This window comes from Myiozetetes cayanensis, unplaced genomic scaffold (assembly GCF_022539395.1).
Source record: "Myiozetetes cayanensis isolate MyiCay16 unplaced genomic scaffold, myiCay2020 scf7, whole genome shotgun sequence".
In the NCBI taxonomy this organism is placed as follows: Eukaryota; Metazoa; Chordata; class Aves; order Passeriformes; family Tyrannidae; genus Myiozetetes; species Myiozetetes cayanensis.
In genome coordinates this window covers 35,407,296-35,434,201 of record NW_026087964.1, presented here as the reverse complement: position 1 = coordinate 35,434,201, position 26,906 = coordinate 35,407,296, and the positions used below count along the sequence as shown (strand labels likewise).

Sequence of the window (26,906 nt, the reverse complement as noted above, 5' to 3'; positions counted from 1 at the left end):
TTTTTAAAAAGTATTCTTAGGAAAAAAAGTTTAAAAAATGCTGAAGCTCCTGCAGTTGCATCTTGGGATGTTCCTAGGGAAGTCTTTGAGTAAGATCACACAGTTTCCTATTATGACATTAGGAAGCAATACTGTTATAACCACTACAGTGTTCTATTTTCTGCCACAGTTTGAACATAAGAAAAATGTTTGAATGTTGTTCACATAATTATTGACCCAAACGTATGGAAAACAGCATTCTAATAAATCCCATTTTCTCAAAAAGAATATAGTTTTCAAAAGACACAGACAATTAAGCAGATGGGTGGACTCTCCCTTTTTTGAAAAAGGATCCACAGTTACTTGCAATGCTAGTCTTTCCCCCTCCTCTTTGCAAAACATTTTCATCAAAATTGTCTTTTGTGCACAGTAACAATAGCATTAATTGCATGCTTGTCCTTTTTGCATTACATTTTTGTTCCTTGCTGTCCACCCAAGAAACTTTGCAGCATCTGCAAAAATCCTTTAAAGGCAATACAGATACCTGGTAAAGCAAGTTAAAAATATGCTTTAAAGGCAACATATGGTATACTGGGAGAAGAAGGTTTCACTGATACATGATTTAGGGGTGATCTATAAAGCCACAGACTCAAGCTCTATGGAAAAGCAATTGATTTGCTTTAATTGATGTTCATTAACTTCTCCTTTAGTTAAATCATTCCAAATTTCATTAGCATCCTCATATAGAGCAACCCTTTAAAGATGGAGGAGGTAAATGAGATGGGAACTTGATTAACTGCACTAGGCACAATAATCCATAAAAAGCAGTGTTAAAATGCTTGACACCAAAGAAACAGCCCAAATCCAGATGCACCTGCTATACAAGAAGGGCGCTCTCCTGGAGTGGGAGGAAACCTGGTGGGAAGATAAAAAGAAAGACACAAAACAAAAGCAGTCCTTGCATTATTCAAACGTGTCCTGTTAGATGGTTCAGCATCTCCTGAATTTTATGTTTTCTTTTATAGTTCCTACTCCTTAAGCTGCACACAAAGAAGTTTTCAAGAAGATGTTGTCAGTAGCACATGTTAATATACAAAATATTTTCACCCAGAAGGATGACGCACATTTGCTTGTATTACAAGTGTGAAGACGGAATGCTAACTAGCAGCTTTCTGCCTTCATTCCGAATTGCCACCCAATAATTAAGTGCACTGTAGAATCTTCGGTCAAATTTCAATTGCAACTGACACAAGTAATCTGACAGTAACATGCTAATGTAACAGTCTAAATGAAATGCAGCACTTTCTGTGTTTTGGCACAAGTTATTCCACATGAGAATAGCCTTTTCATACCATACGTAATGGAAAACATTGAATAAATTCACTCCAGTATTTGACACTTGTGAGTTACACAGTATTCAGCGCTAACACAAGGATTCATTCATCTTCTGCATGATAAATATTTTGTATTTTTGAAGTGAGCTTTTTCTATACAGAGCAACAGATGATTATATTTATCTAAGACATAAACAATGCTCAGTATGAAGGCTGTTTGGGGCTATCACCTTTATGCAAGCTTTTGTTCTGAGTTGCATGCTTGGCTTTCTGGCAATTCTAGCAGAACACAGACAGCTGGCACAACACACGTACAGGTGAAGTTATCGATCTCGTTCCATTTTTCTGACTGGCAAAAAGTTTCTATTTTACTTACACACTTGGACGAGTTTGTGGTCGTAAATGTGCCATTTGGTCAGCTGATCCTGATGTGGACCTTTGCATTACACCTGTAGACTGAGATCCAGAAGCAGCCGATGCAATGATTGCAGCAGACAAGAGAGGTGGTGGTGGAAGTGGGGGATTCATATTCTGATTTTATGGGAACAAAAAAAATACCAGCAATGATCAGTATTGTTTTATGTGTTGAATCAATGGCAAAAAAACCCCAAAAGCATGACATTCTAAGCAAATGGAAAAAATCCATTCAAGTCCAGTATTCCTTTACCTACTGGTACAATATAACTGCAAAGTTAGGTTTGTCCATATTTCTCCTTTTCCAGTTTAAAATATTGACGTTTTGGCAGCTAATTAGGCAAATGATGAGCAATTTCTCAGCACAGGAAAAATGGAAAGCATTGTTTCTAATTATAACATCTTTAGGATAGGGCTTGACAAAAAATTCAGAAGCCTTCCAGGAGGTAGACTTTGCATCCTGCTGCTGACTGTACTTCATAACATGATTGTTTTTGTAACCTGAAGCTGAAACATAATATACAATTCAGCTGCAGTACACCCAAAAGCACCCCTTCTGGGGGAAATTTTCTTTTGATGCATGGGTCACAAAAGCGAGCACAATATGAGACCATAGTCACTGAGCTATTGTTACCACTTTCTCCTATTCTTCTAGTTTAAAGAGTTAGCTTTTGAAATTCGGTATTATCAAGATTGGTAATCTTTAACAACTACCCCAGTAAAAAGGCACAGCAGATCTTAATGGGGGTCCTGCCTACAGACTTCTGTGCCTTTTGAGAATCAATGGAGCAATTGTTACCTTCTGCTCTGTAAAGCTTCAGACAATTCTTTAGGACCTTGTGTACTGACACTCCTGGGAAAAGGCACTCACAAAAGGAGAGCTTTTCCTTCCCCCCTTTCCAAAAATAACTATTTGTGTTACCATACACACAAAAAGAGTAATAAAAAACCTCCAACATTTGAAAATGTAAAACTGAATTACTTTCAAACATAATCTACAATTTAACATAGTCCTTTAGTATTGGAAACAAAACTCTAAGCCACAACACTTCAGGTTTAAAAATCACAGAACTAGAATATTATTTAACAAAATATCCTGAAGTAGTGCCCAGCACTTCCAATACATCAGCATATAAATGCACAGCATTATATTATCAGTTTGGAAAATACGTAGATGAAAGTCATTTTAATTCCCCTCAAACACTCCACTTCTAAAGTGGACTCGTTTTCTGTTTTTCTAAACGACAACCTATATGGAAGTTACGTTTTAGTTCTACACTGTGTGATTATTACCTCACTGCATTTGGTGAAAGTGTTAATAAAAAGACAGCTCTATAAACCAGTTTTACGCTGTCAAGACACAGTAAAGAACTGTATAATTAAAAGCCTTCAAATATAGAGAAAACTGATCAACTCTTACAGTTTTTCAGTGAAAATTCTTATGCTTAGCTATGGTATAAATTGCATGCTATACTGTGAAATATTTCTATTTTAATAAAGTTTTTATTTTTCTTCTTGTTCATAAGACCAAATAGGCCTTCTGTATCCTACACAAAACAGACATGACCTGCTGGAGAAACATCATTGTAAGCTTTAGAACTAATGGTTATTTACAAGAGTGGCAATTACATTTGCTTCACATTCTACATTCCTATCCATACAACAATCTTTTTAAAGTACCTAGATAATTCATACCGAAATATTTTTCTTTCAGCTGCTTTACAAAGTTATTTCCCACTCCCAGTCAGCTTCGAGAAATGTCTTAGCTGAATCCAAGCTGAATCTAACTTTCTGGCAACTGTCAATAAATTTAAATCTTTTTTTAGGCATTTAGATTTCTTTACACATGGTACATCTAATCTCCACATTAGGAGATGATTACCTAGAATGCTTTAAAATTAAACCTACTCATGCACAATATCAAGGTTGTCACGATTCCACACTTCCTGCATCTCTAAAGATATAAATGCTGAGCATTGTGTTTTGTTCATTTGAACACATAATATACATTGAAGTTTTAGGTACAATAAAGGCACCTTCACGGCCCTATTCTATTCTGCCATGTTCAGGCTCTGCTCCCCTCCCCTCTCTATCAGCATGGTAATGAGACCTGAAATGAGCCACAGCCCAATTAAACTCCTAAAGACTTGGCAAGTACTGAGAAATCTAAATAAACTACCTGGAAGGCTTGAGAGGACTAACACTTCTCAGTTTGCACTGCTACAGCTTCATAAAATAGATCCAAATGATCCAGCCATGTTTTCAAGAAGTTTTCTGGCTTGTAACCATTTTTCTAGCTATTGAGAAACACACCTACCAGAGCACATGCTAGTTTTGATAGTTCTCATAGTCAACATTCCATGAAAGAATATATGCAAACTGCACGTGATTCAAAAAATATGCTCAACGATAATTAGGGGTATTTTAGGTAGCTGAGAGGGAAAAATTAAAAGTTTCTGCAAATACTTTTCAGACACCAGGTGTGCTTTCAAGCATACAAAACAGCAAATAAGTGATAATTATTTTTTTCATTGGAAGATGAAAAATTACACAATTCGATACTTACTTTATGTTTAAAGTTCAGATAGTACCTAAACTATGCACACACATACTACTAAATTTAAATATAATTAGACCGCATTCCCATATCAGTCATTTGAAAAATCAATAATCAGCTCACCCAAAGAATAATAAAAGGCACAGCAGAGGAAAGGAACATTCACTAACTGTCTTCACTCCCACAAGGTCTAGAAAAAAAACACATGGCTTGCAAAATTCCCCAAGGGCTAACTAATTAGAGCTCATGTTTAACAGAATTCCTAAACTATATGTTATTAAGAACAGACTTCTCACACTAAATTTCATTGTTTTTTTCAGCTGCTTCCTCTTCCTAACAAAAGTTAATTTAAATTTTTGAATTTTTATTGATTTAAATTAGGAGAATTCTTATTTAAACCTCCTCCTGACTTACACTACTGAATCATCTGGAACTACACAAAAGAGAGCTATATGTCATTAGTACACTACATAACCCTCACAGCTTCTGCCTCATTAATAATAATTCACACTGCCTTATACATTTCTACATAGAGGGGTAACTTTTCTTTTTGTGTGTGTACAAGAGAAAAAGACCAGAAAAAATAGGGATTTTTAAAATTTTGAAACCTTCAGTGCGCAAGTGAATGCAAACCATCCAAATACAGACCACCTCTTTCTGCTAGTTAAGTGCATACACCATTTCAAAGTCAACACATCCAATCTGCAGAAGTAGCAATATGGACATCTAGGGTAATTACAGGCCAAAACATTTTTGACTTCTCAAGAGACTGCAAAGGCAGAAGGAAACGAAGGTAAGTTATCTCTTGTTGCTACATCGTTTTGCTGCTTTTGAATTGTTTTGCTGCTTAACTTACCTTGTTGCGGTATATTTTGTTTCTGTTTTTCCCATATCATGGTTCAAATCACATACTTCAGGATTTTTTCAGCAAAATCTATGGCAACTAGATCTCCTCCACTAGATAACTACCTTATAAATTACATCCAAGAATTTCCTCCCAAGTAAATGAGCCTTACATAATTCTATGTGCATATTTTCACCCAACGACTCCTGAACTTGACATCTGTTATTTATATTTTACAAAGAATTTTAAATATACTAAGCACCTAGAAGGTTCAAAAATGCCGGTGGCCAAGAAGAGCAGACTAATTAATGCCCCCATTAGGGGTAAAGTTGTGGTTTGAAGTCCCAAAGAACAGTGTAAGTGATAATATCACAGCCAAAAGCCCTAGCTGTGGCAAGTCTGTCTCAGTTCATAGCTTTTCAATTTCAAAGAATCAAACCTCAAAACACAAAGCAAGAATTAATGCTGTTGGCTAAAGAACTGCTGCTTTGAAATAAAACTTTTAAATAAATTATCACAGGTTTTCTGAATGCAAATTAAAATCTGCTTAAATGACACAAGCAGCAGAGACTATATTTGGTCACTCGACAAAAGCACTCTCATTCCTAAAGCTTATTTGTGTCAATTTTGGCTGCAAATTTGTAAATTATTTACTTCATACAATGTTGGGTACCAAACAGCATTTAAAAAACATTATTATGAACAAAGAAAAAATGAATACAATTGACATTTTTGAACCACCATAATATTTCCCAAAATAACAATGTAAAAAACTAAAATGAAATCCTATACATGTACACAGATTAAAAGAGTCACAGGCTCCTCTGCATTAGGAATTAATCCAAACGATTGTAGAGAAATTTGCTACACAAGACAACAGCTCAAAATCTCTCCTCTTGACAATAAAAAAGCAATCTTTCTTACAGGAGATAAGAGAAGACACTAGCTTTTCCTTGCTTTCAGATTCAGGACAGATAAATGTAGCAAAAATTCAGAATTATCTTTTTCACTGATGGGTAATCATGCTCATCCTTGGATTTTTTCTTTCTCCCTTAATTTGAGTTAAATAAAAGAAGTATAAACAGCTTGCTCTCAAAGAACAGTTACTTTCAATAGTGTTATAAACATCAATACAATTGACAGGAAGGAGATCCAACAAAAACACCTTCATGCTAAAGAGAAACTCATCCTGTTCCCATCCAATTCCCTTGCCATTTGCTTAGTATTCAGAAATTAAGAGAAAAGTTAAAGGGAGAATCTTAGAGAAACACAGGAATTAAATACTTACAAAAGTAAAAAATACAAGAGCAAAAGGACTCAAGCTAACCACTTACAACATGCAATCACAATTGTTATGCAGCTTAAATTAATGCTCAGAATGTCAGGAAGGGTATTTCCAGAAGGGAAACATCTACAGAAACAAGAATATCACTTTCTCTCTCTCTTGACCTGTCAGAACCATTTTGCACATGTCTAACATGAACACAAGAATTTATGATTCAAGGGGAAAAGTGGAAGTAAAAGATACATCTCACAGTCTGTGACTTTATAAACTCCATCATCATCTAATATCATCTACAGCAAAAGAATACAGGAATGACCTGACTCTAGCCTGAGCTGCCAGCTTGCATTTTAGTCGTGATGAAAACAAGTCAAGAAGAAACAGAACATTATGTACAGAAAGTTATTGACTTTAAAAGAGGGTGGCAGAGAATAATTCCGGTTCTCAGGGGGAATTATATGCCTAATTGGAAACATAAGCAAGAGCATGGTTATCACAAAGAGAAAGTAGCACCCCAAGAAACAAAACAATCATATGGCAGGAGTTTCATTCCATGCTGCATTTAGCACTGTAATTTAATTCCTGTGGGCACCAATGGTGAGACTGCCTTTGAACAAGCTTATGCAACTAAAGGACTCGAGGTGGTTTAATGACTTTGCACCAGCACCAAAATAAAGTATTTTTCCATGTTGGCATCAAATAAAGAACTAGTGATTCATATTAACAAACAGAAGTGTTTGTTACTGAGAGGAAAACACAAAAGCAGCTTCTGACAGAACTTTAGAAATTATGGATTGTATCCTGCCTGCTCAATCGTCTTCACAGCTTCAGTATCTCAGCCACAAAACAAATCAATTACTCAATGTTTGCAGGGTATATTAAGTAGACTTGAATTCTTCCTAACAGCACAAACGATACCAAAACTGATTTGTTTGTTCAGTTCTCACAGGTATTTTCTGAAGGGCAGGGTGAAAGAAGTATAAAAGACTAATATATAAGGAGCTAGTTGTTTCTAGTATTAGATGTGCACCTCATAGGCAAATAAAGACCTGCAGGTCCTTTCTGGTGGACACTAACTTGAACAGGAGCTAACAACGTGCCTTTGCAGCAAAGAAGGATAATGATATCCTGCGCTGCATTAGGAGGAGTCCAGCTAGCAAAGGACCTCAAGGGAAGTGATCCTTCCCCTCTCCTCGGCAACAATGAGGCCAAACCTGGAGCGCAACATCCAGTTTTGGGCTCCCCAGTACAAGAGAGACACACACATACTGGAGAGTCCAGTGAAGGGTCACGGAGATAATTAAGGGACTGGAGCATTTCTCCTTAGAGGAAAGGTTAAGAGAGCTGGGACTATTCAACCTAGAGAAGGCTCAGGACTGTCCCATTAATGTATTTAATTATCTGAAGGAAAGAAACAAAGATGATGAAGCTATGCTCTTTCCAGTGGCGTCCAAAAACACATATAGGAGGTTCAGTCTGAGTACAAGGAAACAGTTTTTCACTGTGATGGTCCCAGAGTACTGGCACAAGTTGCCCAGAGAGGTAGTGAAGTCTCAATCCTTGTTGATATTCAAAACTTATTTGGACACAGTCCTGGGCAATTCGCTCTAGGTGGCCTTGCTTGAGCAGGGGGGTTAGACTAGATGAGTTCGAGAGGTCCTTCTAACCTCATCTGCTCCATGACTTTAAAATATGAATCTAAACATAAGGAGATTATGAAATGTTTTGAGGTTAGCATACCTTTAACAGTAGGATTATACAGACAATCCACAGATTGAAGGAGTCAACAATTTAACTATAAGAGGACAAACCATTGTTACAGCACAACCTGCCTTACTCAATAAGGCAGGGCAAAAGCACATGGTCTATATCATTATTAATAACAAAGTCATCTATCTGGAGAGCAAAGAATATGAATATATTTACCTGGATGAGAGCAATTACTACATCACTTAAAGATGACGAAAATTTGTGGAATCAGGGTGGATATTTAGCTGAACATAAGCTTTGTGCTACACTCAGGCCAAATGAATGCCTACAAATTCTGAACATATAAGCATCAGGCTAACAGGGTAAAAGGGTCATACCATCAATATTTTCATCACTGAAAAAGAGACTGTGCAGTACTGTACCCAGTTCTGGAATGTGTCACCATGTGCATACCATGCCAAAAGGAATTATTGAAGATAATTCAGAAAACAACAGCATCATAATTTAAAGGACTGAAAAACATAACTTAAGAGTCCCAAAGAAAGCTGTCAAAATGTAACCAAGTCACACCTAAGCATTTACTTAAACAATAAAAAGCTGATACCAAAGACAGACAATCCTGCCTTTGATTTTGCAAACAAATGTGTAAAATGATACAAGTGCCAAAAGTTGAAAGCAAAACTCGACACAGGGCTACCAGCAGAGCTATTCATGGTGTTTTACTTGGTTTAAAGACTGCAGGGATAATTAAACCCCTAAACAAGAGAAAGTCTTGGAGTTTTTTGTTTGGGTTGTTTGTTTTGTTTTTTAAACTAAGTGAAGATTTCTTATTCAACTGTGCCCCGCCCCTTAGAAGTTAAGGGCAGAATTTTTTGAGAAGAATTGAATTGCAAGAACTCCAATGTTCAAAATAACATTTCATTAAGTTCCCCCTTGAAGATCTCTGAAAACTGGTACCCACAATTTTTACTGCAGTTAAGGTCAGGCTTTGGTAAGTGCAGTATGATATACAACATATAGTCTCTTTACCACAAGCATAGGAAACTAAAGAATTCCAGTTGGTTTTGGAAAGAAATCTTGCACTTTTTGAAGACATCATTTTATTGTCCAAAGGAAGCAATTTAAAAGATGGACATTTGCAACACTTGTCCCTTTAAAAGATGGACGTTTGCAACACTTGTTTTTATTGCTCTCCAAGAACCTAAACTTGACATGCTAGATATGTTCTTCATTTGCCACATCACCTTAATGAGGAGACAGCAGTTTTGAAACGTAGTTTAGAGCATCTTGATAATCTTGAGTTAAGGAAAACAGAAATAACTGGCAGCTGTGGTCTCAAGTTGATGTTTTTTTAAGGTCTTGCTTGTTTTCCCTAACTTTCCCCATGGCATAATCTCTTTTCTGCTCCTGCCTAAACACTGTTCTGGAAGGAAGTGTGCTTCTGATGTTTACTACAGAGAAATTACAGAGAAAAACTGGAGAAATTACAAGATGCAAACATTATTGTATCAAAAGTGCTTTTGCTATAGTTAAATTTATACCATTGTCTATTATATAGACAATAATCATAAAACCATCGTTTCAAATCAGTGTATCAGAACTTGAGGAAAAAAAAATTACTGTACAAGACGAAACAAAAGTAGGAAGGCTGAGTTTTCTTAAGTGGTACTCACACCAAGAGCAGCTTGGTAGGTAACTTCCGAGGGGAAGGTAAATGAAGGCCCTGTTGTGACTGGGCTGCTCGGGGGTGGAGTCACAATCAGCCCCGTAGTACCGATATGAACCTGCGACAGAGAGAAAACCCAGCGGGGTTAGTTCTGAACAAATAATAAAAGTCAGATAAATATTTCTATTTGTCACCAGATTAATATGGTACATTTCTGGAATACACATAATCTTCAAGTTGAATATTTTACTTTTACTAACATGCACTTTATAAATATTCATTATTATATACAATTTAGAAAAAACATTAAATCACTCCAGTTTCTAGTTTCCACAGTTAAATAAAAATCTTTGTGGCACTCTAGAAAATAACAACTGTGAAAAAAACTAGCCTACAAGACCAAAAATATTTGCTATCATTATATGAGCAGTGTTAAGAAATATTTTCCTTAAATGTTCTCATGTTGGAAGATAAGTTTTATGAAAGTGTCTGTTTAATATTAGTTACATATAATTAATAATTTGAAATAAGTAAACTGACAAGATCAGAAGCCTTTATAGTTACAGTTGATTTCATGTGAATTACCTGAGAGGGGGCACTACAGGAAAGTCCCGACAGCTCACTAATGCGGGCTGCTGCGGTCGGGTTGCTGGAGCTGATGAGGACAGGAGGACTAATTTCCATGGAGTGGCGATTCTGAGAAGACTGTGAAGCCTTGTTGGACATGGTGAGGGAGGTAAAAGAGTGTCGTTTTTTGGTGTTTTTCTTAGTATCTGTGTGCTTTTGGGTTGAATTGTTGTGGGCTGCCCCAGAGGTACCTTCTCCAGAGTCAATGGCAGAACCTGAGGGCTTGTCCAACTCTATCAGCTGTTTGGCTGCTGTGTTAAACTACAAAAAACCAGTAACACATTAGTATTTTTTTTATTTATAAAAATCACCTGGACATAACAAGAAATCTGTTTTCCTTTCACTCATCATATAATAGAATTCAAACCATGCAACTTAAAACTGACATACCAACCTACTCTATAAATTAGTTATTACAGAGTGACAATTCACTCCCTACAAACTCAACACACTTACTGTTGGGCTGGTGTGGACTACCCATCAGAGGTAAAATTTCAATCAACAAAGGACATAATGCTGTAGTCCAGACACGTATCATTTCAGCAACATCCACTGCCTGTGTCACCTACAAGTCAGACTAAATCACAGCAGTCCCCTCTAATCTTAAAAAAATCTGTGTTACAAAAATTCTTGAATGTTCATCTCATTTTAAGCCTTGTTTTGTTTTGATGGCATGACATAAGCACACACCTTTCCATGTGGGCTGTTGAAGGTATTCCTTCTAGTTTCCCTTGGTATTTATGCACATCCTTAACACTACCAGCAGTAAAAAACCAGGCTTCCAAAATGCAGGTTTAAGAACACAGTAGGACAGATTAAATAGCCAGCTATATCAGTGTACTGCCTGACAATTGGTACCAATACGGGCATAAGATGGTATAAGGACAAAAGAAATACATATGGGCAATTTTATGGAAATACCTTTTTCTAATGTACAGGCAGCATCTCTGTGCCTAAGAATTTAAGAATTAAAATATAACTTATAATTAAGGGAAAACACCATCTTCTTCCTCAAATGACCTTTCTATTCGTGTTCATCCAAAGTTTTTACTTGTGCAATTTTACTACATCACCTTACATCAGGGAGTGTTTTTCCACATTATCAACATTCTTGATAGTCAAATTACAATATTTTGTCCAAACCAGTGGAAGAATAATTTCACAAACAGAATCTCAAACAGATCACAATAATGAGCAAAGCTGAGTTTATATTAACTTTTGAAACAAATCAAATACTCTGTATTGCAGATTCTGGCATAAGAAACAACACTTATTTTTTGCATAAATTTTCTGTTTTAAGTTTCAAGCAGGCAGAACAGTCAAAAAGCAAAGGAAGGTTTCCATAAAAAGTTTTATCTTATACTTCTGTGTACAAAATTCTGATTTTTTTCCTAAGCACATTAAAAATCAGATCATCTAACAGTGATAGACAAAGTTGAGCCTACTAAGCACAATATTAAAAAGACCGTGTTAGAAATCCAGCCTAAAATACTATCTAAAATGTATAGACACATCAAAAGGATGTTTTGAAACACTTCTGTTTGGTACAGGAGGAGATACTAGTAAAAAAAAACCCCAATCTGACACACTAGGTACATACAACCTTATATTCTTACATATATTGATTAAAATATCATCTTAACTGATAGGTGCAGACATAGAAAATGACAGTGAACTTAAAAGTCTACTACAGTGAACATAATAGGTAATTTGTCTGTTGGTTTTTTTTCCCCAAGATTTCAGTAAGATTGTTTATAAATAAAGCTAGAAGAGCCGGACTAATACAAAGGTGTTTCCCAGTTGTACATCTTAAGTTGGGAAACAAAAGCTGACATTATTTTCTACTGACAATTTGATTGAAGAGTGTTTCCTCTTCCCTGATTCCATTCTGGGCATTTGTATTTTTCTTGTTGTTCTGCATGAGTGATGTAAAAATTTAAATACTTTTTAGATGTGGAATGTGCTTATGGAGTGTTAAACCACATCAAAATGTCAAATTTGAGGTCTAAAAAATTGGATCCAGAACTGCAATGTATGCAGACAAATTCTAATAGTATGTTTAGCTATGATTAATCTTTCTTTTTGGAATAGAGATAAACATAAGTGTTATGACCTTAATCATACAGTCTCTAAACCCACTGTATTTTATTTCATCACTATGCAGGAACCTGGTTGACCTGTTTTTAACGCAAGTACCTTGAAATTCTAACAGTAAGAGATCTAGTAATTTAGGTATATTAATCAGGTCTTAGTCTGATAAAACTAGAGGGTTAGTTTGAGTTTAGCACTTATTAGAAAATACAATTTTTTTCAATATTTAGATTATTTATTTTTAATTTGCATATAAAATTAGTTTTTTCACAGTGCTGTATGTTGACAGGTAAAGACAACGTTGTGTGTCAGTTAAGAAACTGTACTTTTAATAGAATCAATATTAAAATTTCTCTCAAAATGTGTTTAGTCTTACTTTTATTATTACCACAAATTAATTAAGTGAAAGACATAAAAGAAGAGATCAGATTAGCAAATACTGAATCATAAAATGCTCCTCCAGGCAAAATTTGTCCCTCAAATATGATCTGAGATTTTCATGGATCTCAACATTATCTAAAATTTTATCCTGTGACCTCATTGTACAAGAAGTATCACAAATGTTACATCTATACTACAAAATAAACATCACAGATTACACTCATTTTATAGTTTCTGATTTCAGAAAATCTCTAGTAAATGCAGCTGCTAATTCAGTTTTTTAAACAAAAGAATGTGGACTACCATACACAATGCAAAAGATATTATGACAAAAATCGACAATGATTACAGGATTGGGAAATGCAACAAAAAATTACCATATAAAAATCCTTCAAAAATATTACTTACTTCTCATCTTCAGCATCTTTCATAACATAGGTAAGAATGTTTAGCTATACTTGTTTGTATCAACTCTCTGTATGTTTTCCAGAACAATGGTTATATAATCTCAGAAACCAGGTATATCAAAATTCAAGTCAATAGTTTACTGCACATCACTGCTCTTCACCCCAGTATGTGTTTCAGTTTAGTATATACTGAAAAAAACCACCTATCTGATTTCAATTGTCTCTTTGGGTATAATTTATCATCCTAGACTTCCCATGCCACTTTAGTGGGGATTTCAGAGTGTGTACTCAACTGTTAGCACCTGTTCTAAAAGGGTTAATTGAAAATACATTTTCTTAGTTGATGGAATCAGTCTGAAAACATTAACAGTGAAATACATTTTGTGACCATCATTTTTTTCAAGATCATATTTCCATTTTGTAAATTTTTATAGAGATAGAAATGTAGTTGTTAGCTAAATAGTTAGTCCAAATGCCAGCCCTAGGAAAGTGCTTTTTCTAACTCAGTTAAGTTATTTAGTTTGAAAAAACATTACAAAAAGCTTTACTGGCTGAACTGAAGGAGCAGTTAATTGCAAGAAGCTAGGAAAGAATACCCAAAGGCAAGAAATTGTTAAATGGGCTTTTAAAAATTCCTTAAACTGAAGCCAAAATTGCACTAAGCAAGTTGAAACATTTTTAGTCTTCTTGTTTTTACAGTCAAGTGAAATTTTCTATCCCCAGGTATACAGATCCTTAAATCAAGCAATAAAAATAAATATATATATATATATATTTGCCCTTCTCAAAGTAATAAATTCTATGTTGGTTGAAAGCAGTAATGTTTTTAGAAGTTCCCATCTCATCATGGCATTCAGAAATTGAATTAATATGGGTACATGTTTTTTCGGTGACCTGAAGTACACATTTCTCATCCCACAGGTAATGTGAAAATACTTTTTCCTTTCATCATTCTGCCTCATTTATTTAAATAAGTCAGGAAATGACTTATTTTATTCAGTCAGTGCAGGAAGTGTATCTTATCAAGTATCCACAGCATACCTATCAGAAAAGCACAAACACTATTCCAAACTTCTATGTCTTTCTGTAATGCAAAGTTGAATAATCATTGTTGCAGCTGTACATGCTGTTCCTAATCACTGATGTCTTTCTATATAGAAGATACAGTTTTCAACACTTAAAACTGAAAAAGTTGTGGAAATTTTCTCAACTGCTACCTCTTACTGTAAATTGTTGTATCACATATGAGAAATGTAGGAAGATACAGAAGCTTTTATATACAGCTCTGTTAGATGTAAAAGCTGATCCTTCGCCTCTTTAACAACAGCATATATTCTTTGACTTCCCAGATGTGCTAATTTGGTTTTGAGAGGCAGGTATTAGGGATAGTGCAAAGCTTACTATTTGTCTGATCTGCTGACTGCTTTCATTTTGTGGCAAGTGTGGTTTGTGATTGACTGCATGACTCAAGTGTTAACAACAGAACATAGTGACTGCCGCCAAGTACTCTCATTTCAATTCCATTCAATGAAAATAGGTATCAAATAGCTAAGTGAAAATCACTGGTTCAACTGCTGAGGTCATTAACTTTCCCAAAGAGTATTTTAGATCTAAGATTATTTATATCTCAGGTTATTTTAGAATCATCACCAGTACTGATTATTTTTCCTTTCAGAAAATTAAATACACAGTGGGCACAACCTTACTGAGGACCCAGTTTTACTCACCTCAACGTATGAAATCGGAAATATTCCTATTTTGTCAGCCAGCATTCCTTCTGCCCAGTTTTCATCCACACGGCGAATTACAGTCAGAACATCATCCTGTGTGAACATGCAGTGATTATGTCTCCCAGCTCTAATTTAACTTCTAATTTAATTTGACTCCGTAACACAGTGGTAATCATTGAAGGCAGTACATGGACAAGAACCGCAAAGCAGGCACTCTGTAACAGGAACGTGCCACTTTTGCGTTTGAAGTCAGTTCAAGCTGCTCCTTTTCCTGTTTTCTCAGAGTTCAACTAACTGCCCACATTTCAGTGTCCCACTATGGATACTTTGTCTGTAGTGCCAGACGTCCTGTCATGTTCAGTCCATGTTACGCATCAGCCCCCCTTTAAGTCTTTGGCATTAATCAACAGAACCACAATCCTTTTCCTTCTCAACTGACTCATTACTTAATCTTGCCTAGGTGTTGCTTTTCTACTTAAGTACTTAAGAACATTGGTAAGTGATATGACTTCTTTCACATCTAGAATTTGAGTGTTTCTTTAGAAGAAGGAATGCTTTTAATTCATAACCTACATTATTTCTCAGAAATTAAGAACATCACTACTGCAATTATGAAAAACTGCATTCTCAGAAATAAAACCTCAGAGAAATTATATGTAATTTAGAAAGAGAAGGCAAAACTAATCAACACAGGAGAAATACTCGCAGAATCACTTGCCCTTTTCATATTTGTGCAGCTCTATTAATAAATGCAGGTAAGAGTACGAAACAGTTATATTATTTCTTATCCAAGTGAATTAAATTATTAAATTAAAATAGCAATTGTATTCTCTTTTTACCTTTGCAAATGGTAAACAGTCTTTATCTGCTTCCTTGTCTTTTACTTCAAAGTCATAAAGTGCTTTGCACTGAGGCGGAGGTTGAGGTAAAGGTTTAATAATCTGAACAAAATTGGTAGGAAAAAAGCCATGGATTCCGTTGACTTCTCCATGATACCAATTTTCATCCACCTGTCGACGTAAAATGATGATGTCTCCTTTACTGAATTTAAGATCTCCAGGTTCTTTTCCCTCGTAGTTATACAATGCTTTGGCACATGGTAACTGAGGTACACCCTAAAGAAGAAGAAGAAAAAAATGATGAATCACTAGAATTTGATAAGCATTACTAAACAGAATTTATATTTTGTTTGGAGATTATGAAGGAAATGGTATAAAATTGCAAAGTAAAATTACATACAATAAAAATATTCTATTGGAACAATTCCACTGATTTTACCCAAACATGTAGGAGGAGCTTCAGTTTTATGCAGTCTTAATATCCACTTGAATTTCACTATGATTTTTATTACTGCTACAATATTGCTAGACACAAGAGAAGCAAAAAACCATAACGTTTTAACCCTCATGTACTAACTCTCTAAACTTAAAATTAAAAAAAAAAACCTTGCTGGAAAGCAACCTGACCACTTAAGAGATCTGACAGAAAAATGCTGCAAGAAAATACAGCACTAGAATAACAAATTTGCTATAAGACCTTTCAGGCATTTTTCCTGCCTGACTTTCTTATCTTCCTTACCTTATTTACTTCATGGGCAGAGAATGCTAAGGATGAGGACATAACAGACGTTTTCCAGCTTGAAATACAAATCTCACTTTATTAAAGGTGAGAAATTTCATCCTGGAGCAAGTCCTTTAGTTCAATTATTTATTTAAACACACGGCTAAAAAGCTTTACTGGGAAAGATCTGTTGAAGGTGTGTTATCCTTGGGTTTCTTGACTCCTCCATAATATCTGAAAACTGTAGGTCATTGGTGCTGCTCTTGGATGCATGTCAGAAGGCTTACAGTTTAATATTGTCACCCTCCCTTATATACGTGGCAAGTATTATTTTTCAATTGCTCAGCCTGTGCCTCCAAATTTTTTTGCAAGAGTGAGCCATAAAATTCTACAACTCTAGAGTTAGGGGTGCTGCCTTCAGAATTCTCTTTTCTCTCGAACTTTAAATACCTTGATGGGTGCTCACCCCCTTAATGATGTGAATAGCAGTAACCCGCATTACGAATACAGTCTTTCCAAAGCAAAGGCAGCATTTATACTCACATAAAGCACACTGTTTCACATCTTTGATGCCAACCTTTACGGAAAAGGCAAATTTAAATGAAATTCAATGATGGCGATACTATCTGCCACATCTACCCCATGGTATGTCTCTCCTCTCAAGTCCTCTAACATCTCAGATTGTAAACTGGAGTTCCATTTGCAATATGTCGTGAGCTACATACAAGGTACATACATACAAGGTACATACAATGCAAGGAAATTCTCAGAAGGAATTATCACTTTGAGTCTGTCCCATTGAGCAGAAGACAGAGTTGATAATTCATTTCACATTTAACACGTAATATTTTATCTTTCAATATAATCTAATTTGTTTGGACATCTTTATTTTTTGTGCATGTATATTAATAATGTCTCAAATGGATACACAACATCTCAAAGATTACCTTATTTAATGATTTTATAAATATAAAAACAGTCAAAGGAAAACCCTATATATATACATAGGTACAGAGGAGTATGATTTACATATGAATACAGGAAAATAACAATTCATTCTATTGCATCCAGGATCGGTATGAAAAATATTATATTAGCAGGATTCATGCAATTGTTCACAATTGGTGATCTTCAGACTGAAGCAAATAATATTTTTCTTCATGATTACACTTAATTGCATCAATGCACAATGTGCACACCACTGGCATGCTCTGTACAAACCTGGATAGGAAAGAAAACATCAACTAGAGAATTTGTGGGCCTCAACTGTCTGAGAGGAAAATTAATGGTAACAATAGGAGAACTAAAAAGTATTATACATATGTATTTTTTAGTTTTATGTGCTCTCTGCAGAGTAAACAGGCACAATGAAAGAAGCAGTCAGTGTAGAGCAAGGTGCAGAGAGAGAATTGCGAGGGAGAGGAAGCAAAAAGAAACACCTCTAAACAAGAGAGGACATACTATTTGCTTACTCCTTTCCATCACAACAACAAAATCAAACAAACAAATTATATTACAGCCCAAGTCAAGAATTACTTGGTAGGAAGAGGGCTTCAAGCGGTTATGGCTACTACAGGACACATGCATCTCTCTTGCACCAGAGGTAATAGATGACTTTTCCCAGGAATCACCTCATTGTTCAGGGAGAAATCTTTCTATGTCCCCACAGTGAGGAATAACATTTAGATTAGCTCTGTGTATAAGGTACAGTTGGAAAAAAGAAATATTTTTAAAAACTAATCAAATCAAAACAAATCTGAAGTGCCAGCTAAGTGGATCATGTCAAAGTGATCAAACTCATCAATTAGTCATCATTTAATTGTTGGAACTCAATATTGCATTTATGATGTTTATCACAAAGCCTTCCATGAACAATTCTGCATTCAAATGTACAAACATCTGTTTATGTTTTATAGGAAGTTCCTTTCCCAGTGTATAGGTTGAGTTTCTGCAAAGCTTTCCCACGTTAAATAGAAATGGTTCCAGTCCATAATTTCTAACAGAACAAAGTTCAACAAAACACACAGTTCCCAGCTGGACTGCCAGGGATTAAAAAGAAACAGTTAAATGACTCAGAAGAGAAGTGAATGCCTTTTCCTTCTGTTCCAAGGGAAGGATGACGTGGGGAGAAGCGGGTGCAGTGGAGAGCACCATTCTCAGGGGAACAGTATCAAGAGCCCTCAAGCACCATGTCCATGTTCCTCCTCCTGTGAGCGACCTGGGAGCTGCAGCTCATGGCCAGCGCCTTCGGGCCCTTGTGCTCAGCAGCCTTGGGCAGCTCCTGCCCCCCTTCTGCCCCTCCGGCTGCTCACCAGGAGAGATGGCCATAAGGATACGCCGAGCCGGAGTTTACATTTCACTCCGTGTCTCTCACTTGGCTAAACATGAAAGGAAGGCTTTGGAAGAAAAACTTTGCAGCCTACCCTTAGGTTTACAGCTGCCACTTACCCTGCCAGCAACAACAACAATAACAAAAAAACCCAACCCAGACAAAAACCATTTTAGGAAATTAAAATATAAAACTCAGACTCCACACAAAATAGATTTCTTAGAATTATTTCCTTAGTCCTTATGCAAAATCTTTATGCAAAAATGTGAACTTCTAATGATACTGCATTATACAAATAATTTAAATTCATTTTTAGCTAAGGCATGGATATACATACATTTCACATGCCAGATTCCTTTAAAGAAAATAATACATGATGACATCAAAAAAAATGGCTTAACAAGAATATGAAAAATGCATTCATATATACGAGGCTCAAGTTCCTCAGATTTCTTCTCCTAACCCAGATATTTTGTCTTAGAAACCTACAGAACTCACAGTTTTGCTCTTTGGATTTATACTTTGTTTTCAGTCACCTTATTTCAAACTCTGCTCTACTTTTTTAATGGACAATATGCAACTGTATGTATTTTTCATAAGCTTAAGCCAGGAGAAACTCATGCCCACACAGAAACACAACATCTGATTTCCTTTAAAAAGGAGCTTCAGTGGTAGAAGCCCAAATGTAAATATGCTTACACTGGCATAAAATAGTGTTCATTCTGTAACTTACTGCACTTGGAGAACCAGCATAAACTGAAGTCGCAAAAATAGTAAAACCCTTCTAAAGGAAATGAATGGAACAGATACTGGGACATCTGTATCTCTGTTTCCTTCCAAGCCTCCCCAGACATGGTGCTGCTGGTTGTCACTTTTCCAAGCAAGCAAGGCATTCCCTGTTCCCTGGCTGCAAGACTGGGAAGTGGCCTGGGCTTCCCTGTGAGCAAGTTGAATATACCCAGAATATCTATGCTGCTTTCATCTGTCTGAGGTTCTTAGACACTGAGTGTCTTCAAGAGTCTAGGAAATCCTCTTTTTATAGAAGTACTGTTTATGTTAGTAGTGAGACAGACAAAAACAGTTTTCTGAAACTGTCTACATGGACAACCAAAGCTCTATCAGCCTCCAAAAAAAGCCAGCCTCAGCAGCAGTTTCTAGGCCTACCTTTCTTCACAGAAAATCTAAAAACTGGAAGTTACTATCATTTAAATCCATGTTGTGAGAGGATCTTTAATAACCATCGGTTATTTGCAGTTTTCTTACAAGGAAAAACAGAAAATTGATTTTTCTTCACTTACATTTTTATTTTCTTTCCATGAGGTTCCTAAATGAAACCAGTCACACTAATAACCAGGACAAGATGAGAAACAATCACAAAAATTCTCGAATTACATATTAATTGAAAATGCAGTAAGTCTAGTGTTACAGAGCTACTTTTTCAGTCAGCTCTTCCCCTCCTCCCCCCGCAAAGAACCAGTATTGTAAGACATACTTGATTGCCAATGAAAGCTGCCTCTTCATAAGCAATGGAGTTTGTTAATATGCTGCAGCCAAAACTTGTTTGCATGGCAGATTTGGGTCAAGTGAGTTCTTTACACGTACATTCTACACTAGGTACTGGTATACCAAAGGTTTCCTCTTCAGACTCCTAGTCATTCAAACCTTTTAAAGGACAGTATTTCTTCTTTTAATCTTCTAATCTATTCTCTTTCATATTATTGCTTTCTTGACTCAAATCTTTCAAATTCATCCTTTCTATTATTGTTTTAATGTGTATTTTTGCTTTCTTTCCTTCTTTGGCCTTTACTAAGCTGTCCAGTCCTGCATGCAAGAACATCCCTTTTTGCAACTATATTTTTTTTTCATGTCTCTTTCATCTCACCGGCTCAAATAACTATTTTCAAGTCTTAATTTAAAGCCACCTGATCTGTGCAGTTTAATTTTCTTTGTTTCGGCCTCCTTTGTTCTCTCTGTACTTGCATTTAAATTTCCACATATTTGGAGACACAGAGATTATGAGAATACTTCACTGAAGATCTTCTGAAACTGCTTATATTACAAGATGAGTTTCCTTAAGTAGGATTTCCTTCTAAAGGAAGAAAATGTGCTTCCTCTGTTAAAACACAGGTATATTGTACCTCAACAAATTAAATACTCAGCTTTGCAGAACAGATCAACCTAGGGGCAATAATATTTGAAACTAAGTCTCCCTGGTTCTTATCGAGTCCCAGAACACAAAGTGTCTCCATAATCCAAGAAGAATGTTAAAAGCATTTACTTTTCTCATCTAAGGAATGATACAAACAAGGTCAGATTTGTGCAAAGAGAGGCTAACTTGTGCATTTTTAATGTGTATCTGACACTAGTTAGTGGAATCAATCCTACATACTTCTGCCATCAGAAGTATCTTAGAAGACTGCTGAGGTCATCAGTGCAAATGAAATTATTTCAGGTTAAAGAATCTCTGGGGTTCCTGCTATCTGGATGATAAAAAAGTAAGATATTTTTATGTCAAGAGGCTGTATCAAGTTGCCAGTCTACTGTAATAACCATAAAAACAAACCTTTGGCATCATCTCATATGAATTACTATCGCTCTACTGAATATAGTAAACCAGTATTTTTTTAATATATTAGTTCACTAGATTAAGGAAGTGAGCAATGTTGCTAAGTATATTTATTTCTACTTGTTTCTAATGATACAGTTGTACTAAATCTCATTTTTCTCCGCACACATAAAGCAAATAACCAAACATTTGACTTAAAAGAGTAAAAATTTTGTAGTTGTTTTGAAATTCCATATTCAAATATGGTTATACACAAATTGGTACAGCTTTTGATTTTAATAAAAGAAGGAGAAGTTGAGCATTAAGAGGAAACTAGCTAGCCAGGTTAGCCTGATTAAAGAAACTCATCTGCATGTAACTCATCCATGACCTACATAACAACCATCATTTTGAAGAAAAACTACTTTTGGAAAAATACCAGGATGCAGGATAAAACCCATGATCAAGTCAACACATTTGTTATACTTTTGGAAAAGGTGAATAACTGCAATCAGTAAAAATTTTAGGATCTTGACAAATGAAGAAATGGGATTATATTTTTACTACTACTTAATACAACCAAAGTTTAAAATTCTTTAGATCTGCAAAACCTCTGCTGTTAGCTAAGTACTACAGAATATGTTAAATTTTCTCTAATGCTTGTACACGATAAGTAACACCAGTACTGGCTCTAGATCTAATAGTGTGTGAAATACCACAATAGTCTTTATTAATTTTCACAGTTTCAGCCATCTAACGCAAGTTGACATGCCAAGTGCTCCTAGAGATCTTTGCCTGTCTCTTTTGAGGACTTTAACTTTGCTCTCGGGAACTTGCAGAAGAATTTCATAGCATTTTATAGCAGAAGGGTAGCTCCTTTCATCTTGTAAGCAATTTTTATGTATTCTTTTGAGGTAAACTATCAGTGACCTACTTAAAGGAGTAATTTTAATCAAGTCCTTTTTAGCTTCCTCTGTCTTAACAGCTTTTAAAAGAAAACACTTTGGTATTTTTTCGTGTCTGGTGTTAAGAAACAAACATAACGTTGTTTAATATAAGTATGAGCAACTCTCTCCCACAAAGTCGTTTTGAAATTAAAAGCTGGAATACAAGAGAATGAAAGGAATTTAAAAATGTTGCCTTAAGGTCTAAGCAATCAGACTAATAATATGGAAGGTTAGAAAGGGACATTTACAAAGCTTCCCAAAGGCACTTTGCCCAGTCCCTTTCTGTGTAACACCTGTCTTTGTAAAAACTTTTTTTCAAAAGAAAAAATTAGTGTCTTCAGAATGCTGCCTTCTTTTCTTTGCCTATCCAAAATACAAAGCACTCAGCTATTTGCTTTCCCAAGGTTTGTTAAGTAAAGTCCAAACACTTTCCACTGAACTAAGCTCCCAAACTAACAAGTAAGTAAAAACAGGAAAAAGGAGAATAACATAATTATATCCTGCATACAGTGTGTCTCCAAATATTTTAACTGAATGCACCTGATAGATACAAGATTGCTTATTTACACAAGCAAACAAAATGAAGAGTGAGGAAACTGCTCTGTGTAGGAAAAACTGAGGAGATAACTTTCAAGAGTCAAGAGAATTCAGGTCTGTATTCCCAGTGATTTGCATATCAAACAATTCTAAATCTTTAAAAACCTTTTGATTAATTGTTTACTACAAAACCATTCTGCTTTGAAAAACCCCAGATCCTTGTAGGAATCTAAACAAAACCTTAAGGTGTGCACTACACTGAGCTAGGATGTTTATATATAATAGTTTTTTCCAAAAGCAAGGATGTCTTTAAAGATCTGCTCTTAGAAGCTCTTCTACCAACATCACTGGTCAAAGTGAGACTGTAAGTTCCACTATCCTCATAGTTTTCTCTTGGTATGTTAGGACTCACAAGCATTTGATGTCTCCATCAAACTGTTAATTTTTCTTGTCCCAGTGCCACCGTACAGCAGTGTGGGTCTCCTAATCTTTCTAGCACATCAAGTTAATATGCAGCATTAAGTTCATTTCACTTAAACTCTTCTAGCAGTGTATTTTCCAAAGCATTCTCCTTTCACGTGATATCACCTGTGGCATCTAAGACAAGAATACCACGTACTCAAAGAAAAAGAAAAAGAAGGACACCCATCCCTCTCGGCAAGCGGACATCTAAAACTGTGAGTCTGGGTAGTGGGACTTATGAGTCCTGCTCAGAACCGCCACAAATTTCTGAACATCCCTGAAGAAGTCTCAGTGTGGGGTGGGATGCCAGAATATATCTAGTGTTCCCCAATCATATCCAGTTTCTCATCATTAAAACCCCCATGAACATCTAAACTTACAAAGGTAGGTAATAATTAGTGCTTTGGAAAGTTTGTTGTTTCAAATTCCTCTACCCCAATAAGTGCAGAAAATTACCTTATAGTTATTAACTTCATCTCTTTAAAGAACAATTTGGAAAATGGAAAATAGATGCAGTAAATTAGGTCCTCTAATGCACTTTTATTTTTCTAGCCAGCTTGAAAAAATGACTTATATTTATAATGGTAAGACAAAGCCTTTTTTTGGTGGGGGAGAGAGGGGAATTGGGGGCAGGAAGAGGGGAGAAAAAGGAAAGTGAATTGGAAAGATGTAGCAAGAAAAGAAGCAAAGAAATTAAAAAATATCACAAGGGTTAAAGAATATGAAGGTCAAGAGCCTGAAAAAGACACAGCAAAAGGCTTTGAAACAGTATGTCTCAAGTACTTTTCTAAGATACATATATCCCTGAAACTCAGAGTACAAAACTATTTGACTGTTTAAAATATCTAATTGCTAGATGGTACTTCTGTGTCTATCAAGAAGCCTCATTTTGCCTAGTTATCTAGTAAATGCCTTTCACAACTATTCACTCCCTATCCAAAATCTGCTACGGGAAGTGTGACAACTTTCCTGTGCCAAGAGTTTCTTACATACCACTTGCTTTTTCTGCTTATTATACAAATATAAAATCACAAAGCAGTAACTACAGAAGAGGGGGAAAAAAAGTCCTCTGAACACTAACAAAATACAGACCACATCTGAGTGTTAAATTGTGTGCCTAAATTCATTCTTACCTGAGTGTTATGCAGCTCTCCCTTTCACTCTTCATAATAGTTTCCACACAAACCGGACCTTACACATCTTTGGCACACTTTTGCTGCTGCCTAAATTCATACTTACCCTTCTGATACAGTGATCTAGAATTAACTTTCCCTGTCAAAAGCCATACAAGCAATTGTTTAAACAGTCTAATTTAAATAATTAAACAAGCAAGATGTGTACCATCCCGAGCTCCAAGCCCAGAACAAACAGAAATTTTCATATAAACTCAGTATACTCTTCTTTCCCATTGGCTTAAGGGGAGACAGCAAGAGAAGCCACAGACCTTCGTATACCCTTACACAAATAAAGCATCAATAACTGCAACTGTTATCATTCCAAATCTGCCCTAAGAACTGAACTGCTATCTAACCTTACAACAACTTCTATCAGTCATCAGAAAGAAAAAAAAAAAATCACCAAAACATGCACAAAACAACATCTTGCTGTAATCTAACCAGTCAGTGGGGCAGACATACATGGCAGCTGGTGAGATTTCTGCACCATATGTAGTAGTTAAAGATATAGCGATACAGTCAACAGCAATCTCAGAGAAAGGAATCATCTTGCAATGCTTACAAACATCTCCCTTCTTTGGTTTAATACAGTCTCTCTCTCTTTTTTTTTTTTTTTTAAATACATTAACACAAAACCACACCACATTAGAAAGAAATGAAAGGGAATATACATAAACCCATAGGGCATTGCTAACACCTAGAAAAGATTCCATGATTATGGCATTAATGCCATACTACTGGGCTGTGCTATGCTGGAGTAGTGCTAACAAATTGAAACTATATATGTTGTCTACCAGTCTTTTCATGGCCAATCAGAATACATTCTCTTTCATGTTTTGCAATAAATATAAGCCATCCATATCAGAAAAGTAGATCTATTTTACTGTCCACATGTAAAATTCTCTCACAAATCTGAACTTTCTAACACCACTTCACAAATCACTTTACAAAACGCATTCTGTCTGCTCACTTTAAAAAAAAAAAAAAAAAAAGTTAATCTACTTACTGCAAAAGATTGCAATATTTGGTTTCTCAATGAAGCACTGGAACACAGAAGGCCCTTGTCCCTCCCTCAGGGAGCTGATATTTTAACGCACCTATCAAAAGTTCCAGAGGCTTTATCGACAGTGTAAAAATTTAAGAGTAATGCCCTGTATTGTTCTAAAGGTTTTTTACCTTTTGAAAATTAACATAAACAACCTTCCCTCAATGTGATGTGTAAATAAGTATGTTTACTTGTTGCACCAAGAAAAGGTGAGGGAATTCCAGGCTAGAAGACAGATTGAAAGAAACGAAATTAAAAGAATAAATGAGAAATGAGATTGCCAAAAGCAAAATTTTACTGAGCTTTGAAGGTGAGGAGTTTGAACATGATACAGAAGGAGCAAAGCGAGCAAATGACTCTGAATGAGGGAGTGACTTGGTGAGATTACTCCTGGTGAGATCAGTATGAAGTAATGTTCCTTTAATCTCTCAACTACTTTGCTACCAAAAATTGGGCAATGGGAAAACACACAGTTGCAATTTAAGAGGTTGCTGCATTTTTTGATGAAAAGCTATCAAGGTTGACAAGCATGACTTTTTATCTGAGCATGCCTTGCTTTCCACTATGATCAAGTGTTAATTTGTTCCCAACCAAAACTGTGCAAGCTCTAAAATTAAAATGGCCCTGTTAATGATAGTCAAAAAACAGACTAACCACAGACATCTCTCCTGTCTGAATTTGATTTTAAAAACCTGAGATAGCATCTGACATTCCACTACTTGCTGAGAGAGTGCTTTTATTTTTATTTACTGCCACTTCCACTATTTTGTAAATGCTCAGGTGTTTATTCAGCATTCTGAATGAACATATCACCATCACACATCCTTCTCAGGTAAACTCTTGTTGCCAGAATCTGAAGAGACTATTGCTAAGCTTGATTTCGGATTGGTATCATGTCCTCTTTCTCTTGAAATCCACTCACTCCCTTGAAATTCCTTTGGAATCGATTTGATTCCTTTAATATCCTGACTTTGTCAGTTCCTTGCCTATTGCAGAAAAGAGGCTAATTTTAGCTGTCACTGTAGCATAGGCAAATATACATCTACCACATGCACAGAGTAAACGACAAACTCTATTTGCTATTTATTTCTACTTATCCTTTAAAATTTTGATGTCTCAAAGCTTCCCAGAATATTTTTTTTTTTCCAAAACATTTTTATGGTACTCTACTTAAAGCAGCTGGTCGGCCTTTTTGAAAGGCAACTAATCCTGGATGAAATTATTCATTTTTTTGCAAGATAAATGTTCCTGTATGCTCTTTACTATAACAAAAGAGCTGAGTGA

General features: G+C 35.7%; 1 protein-coding gene across 3 annotated transcripts in view; it reads right to left on the bottom strand.

Moving 5' to 3' along the window:
• SH3RF1 (SH3 domain containing ring finger 1) overlaps window positions 1–26,906 on the bottom strand; it is an 84,077-nt gene that overhangs the window by 16,219 nt on the left and 40,952 nt on the right. For all 3 annotated transcript variants that reach the window (XM_050338291.1, XM_050338290.1, XM_050338292.1), the window contains exons 3-7: window positions 15,862–16,137; window positions 15,020–15,115; window positions 10,372–10,674; window positions 9,794–9,904; window positions 1,690–1,844 (exon numbers count right to left, since the gene is read on the bottom strand). In XM_050338291.1, coding sequence (XP_050194248.1) covers window positions 1,690–1,844; window positions 9,794–9,904; window positions 10,372–10,674; window positions 15,020–15,115; window positions 15,862–16,137 — 941 coding nt within the window. The remainder of the gene's footprint in view (window positions 1–1,689; window positions 1,845–9,793; window positions 9,905–10,371; window positions 10,675–15,019; window positions 15,116–15,861; window positions 16,138–26,906) is intronic.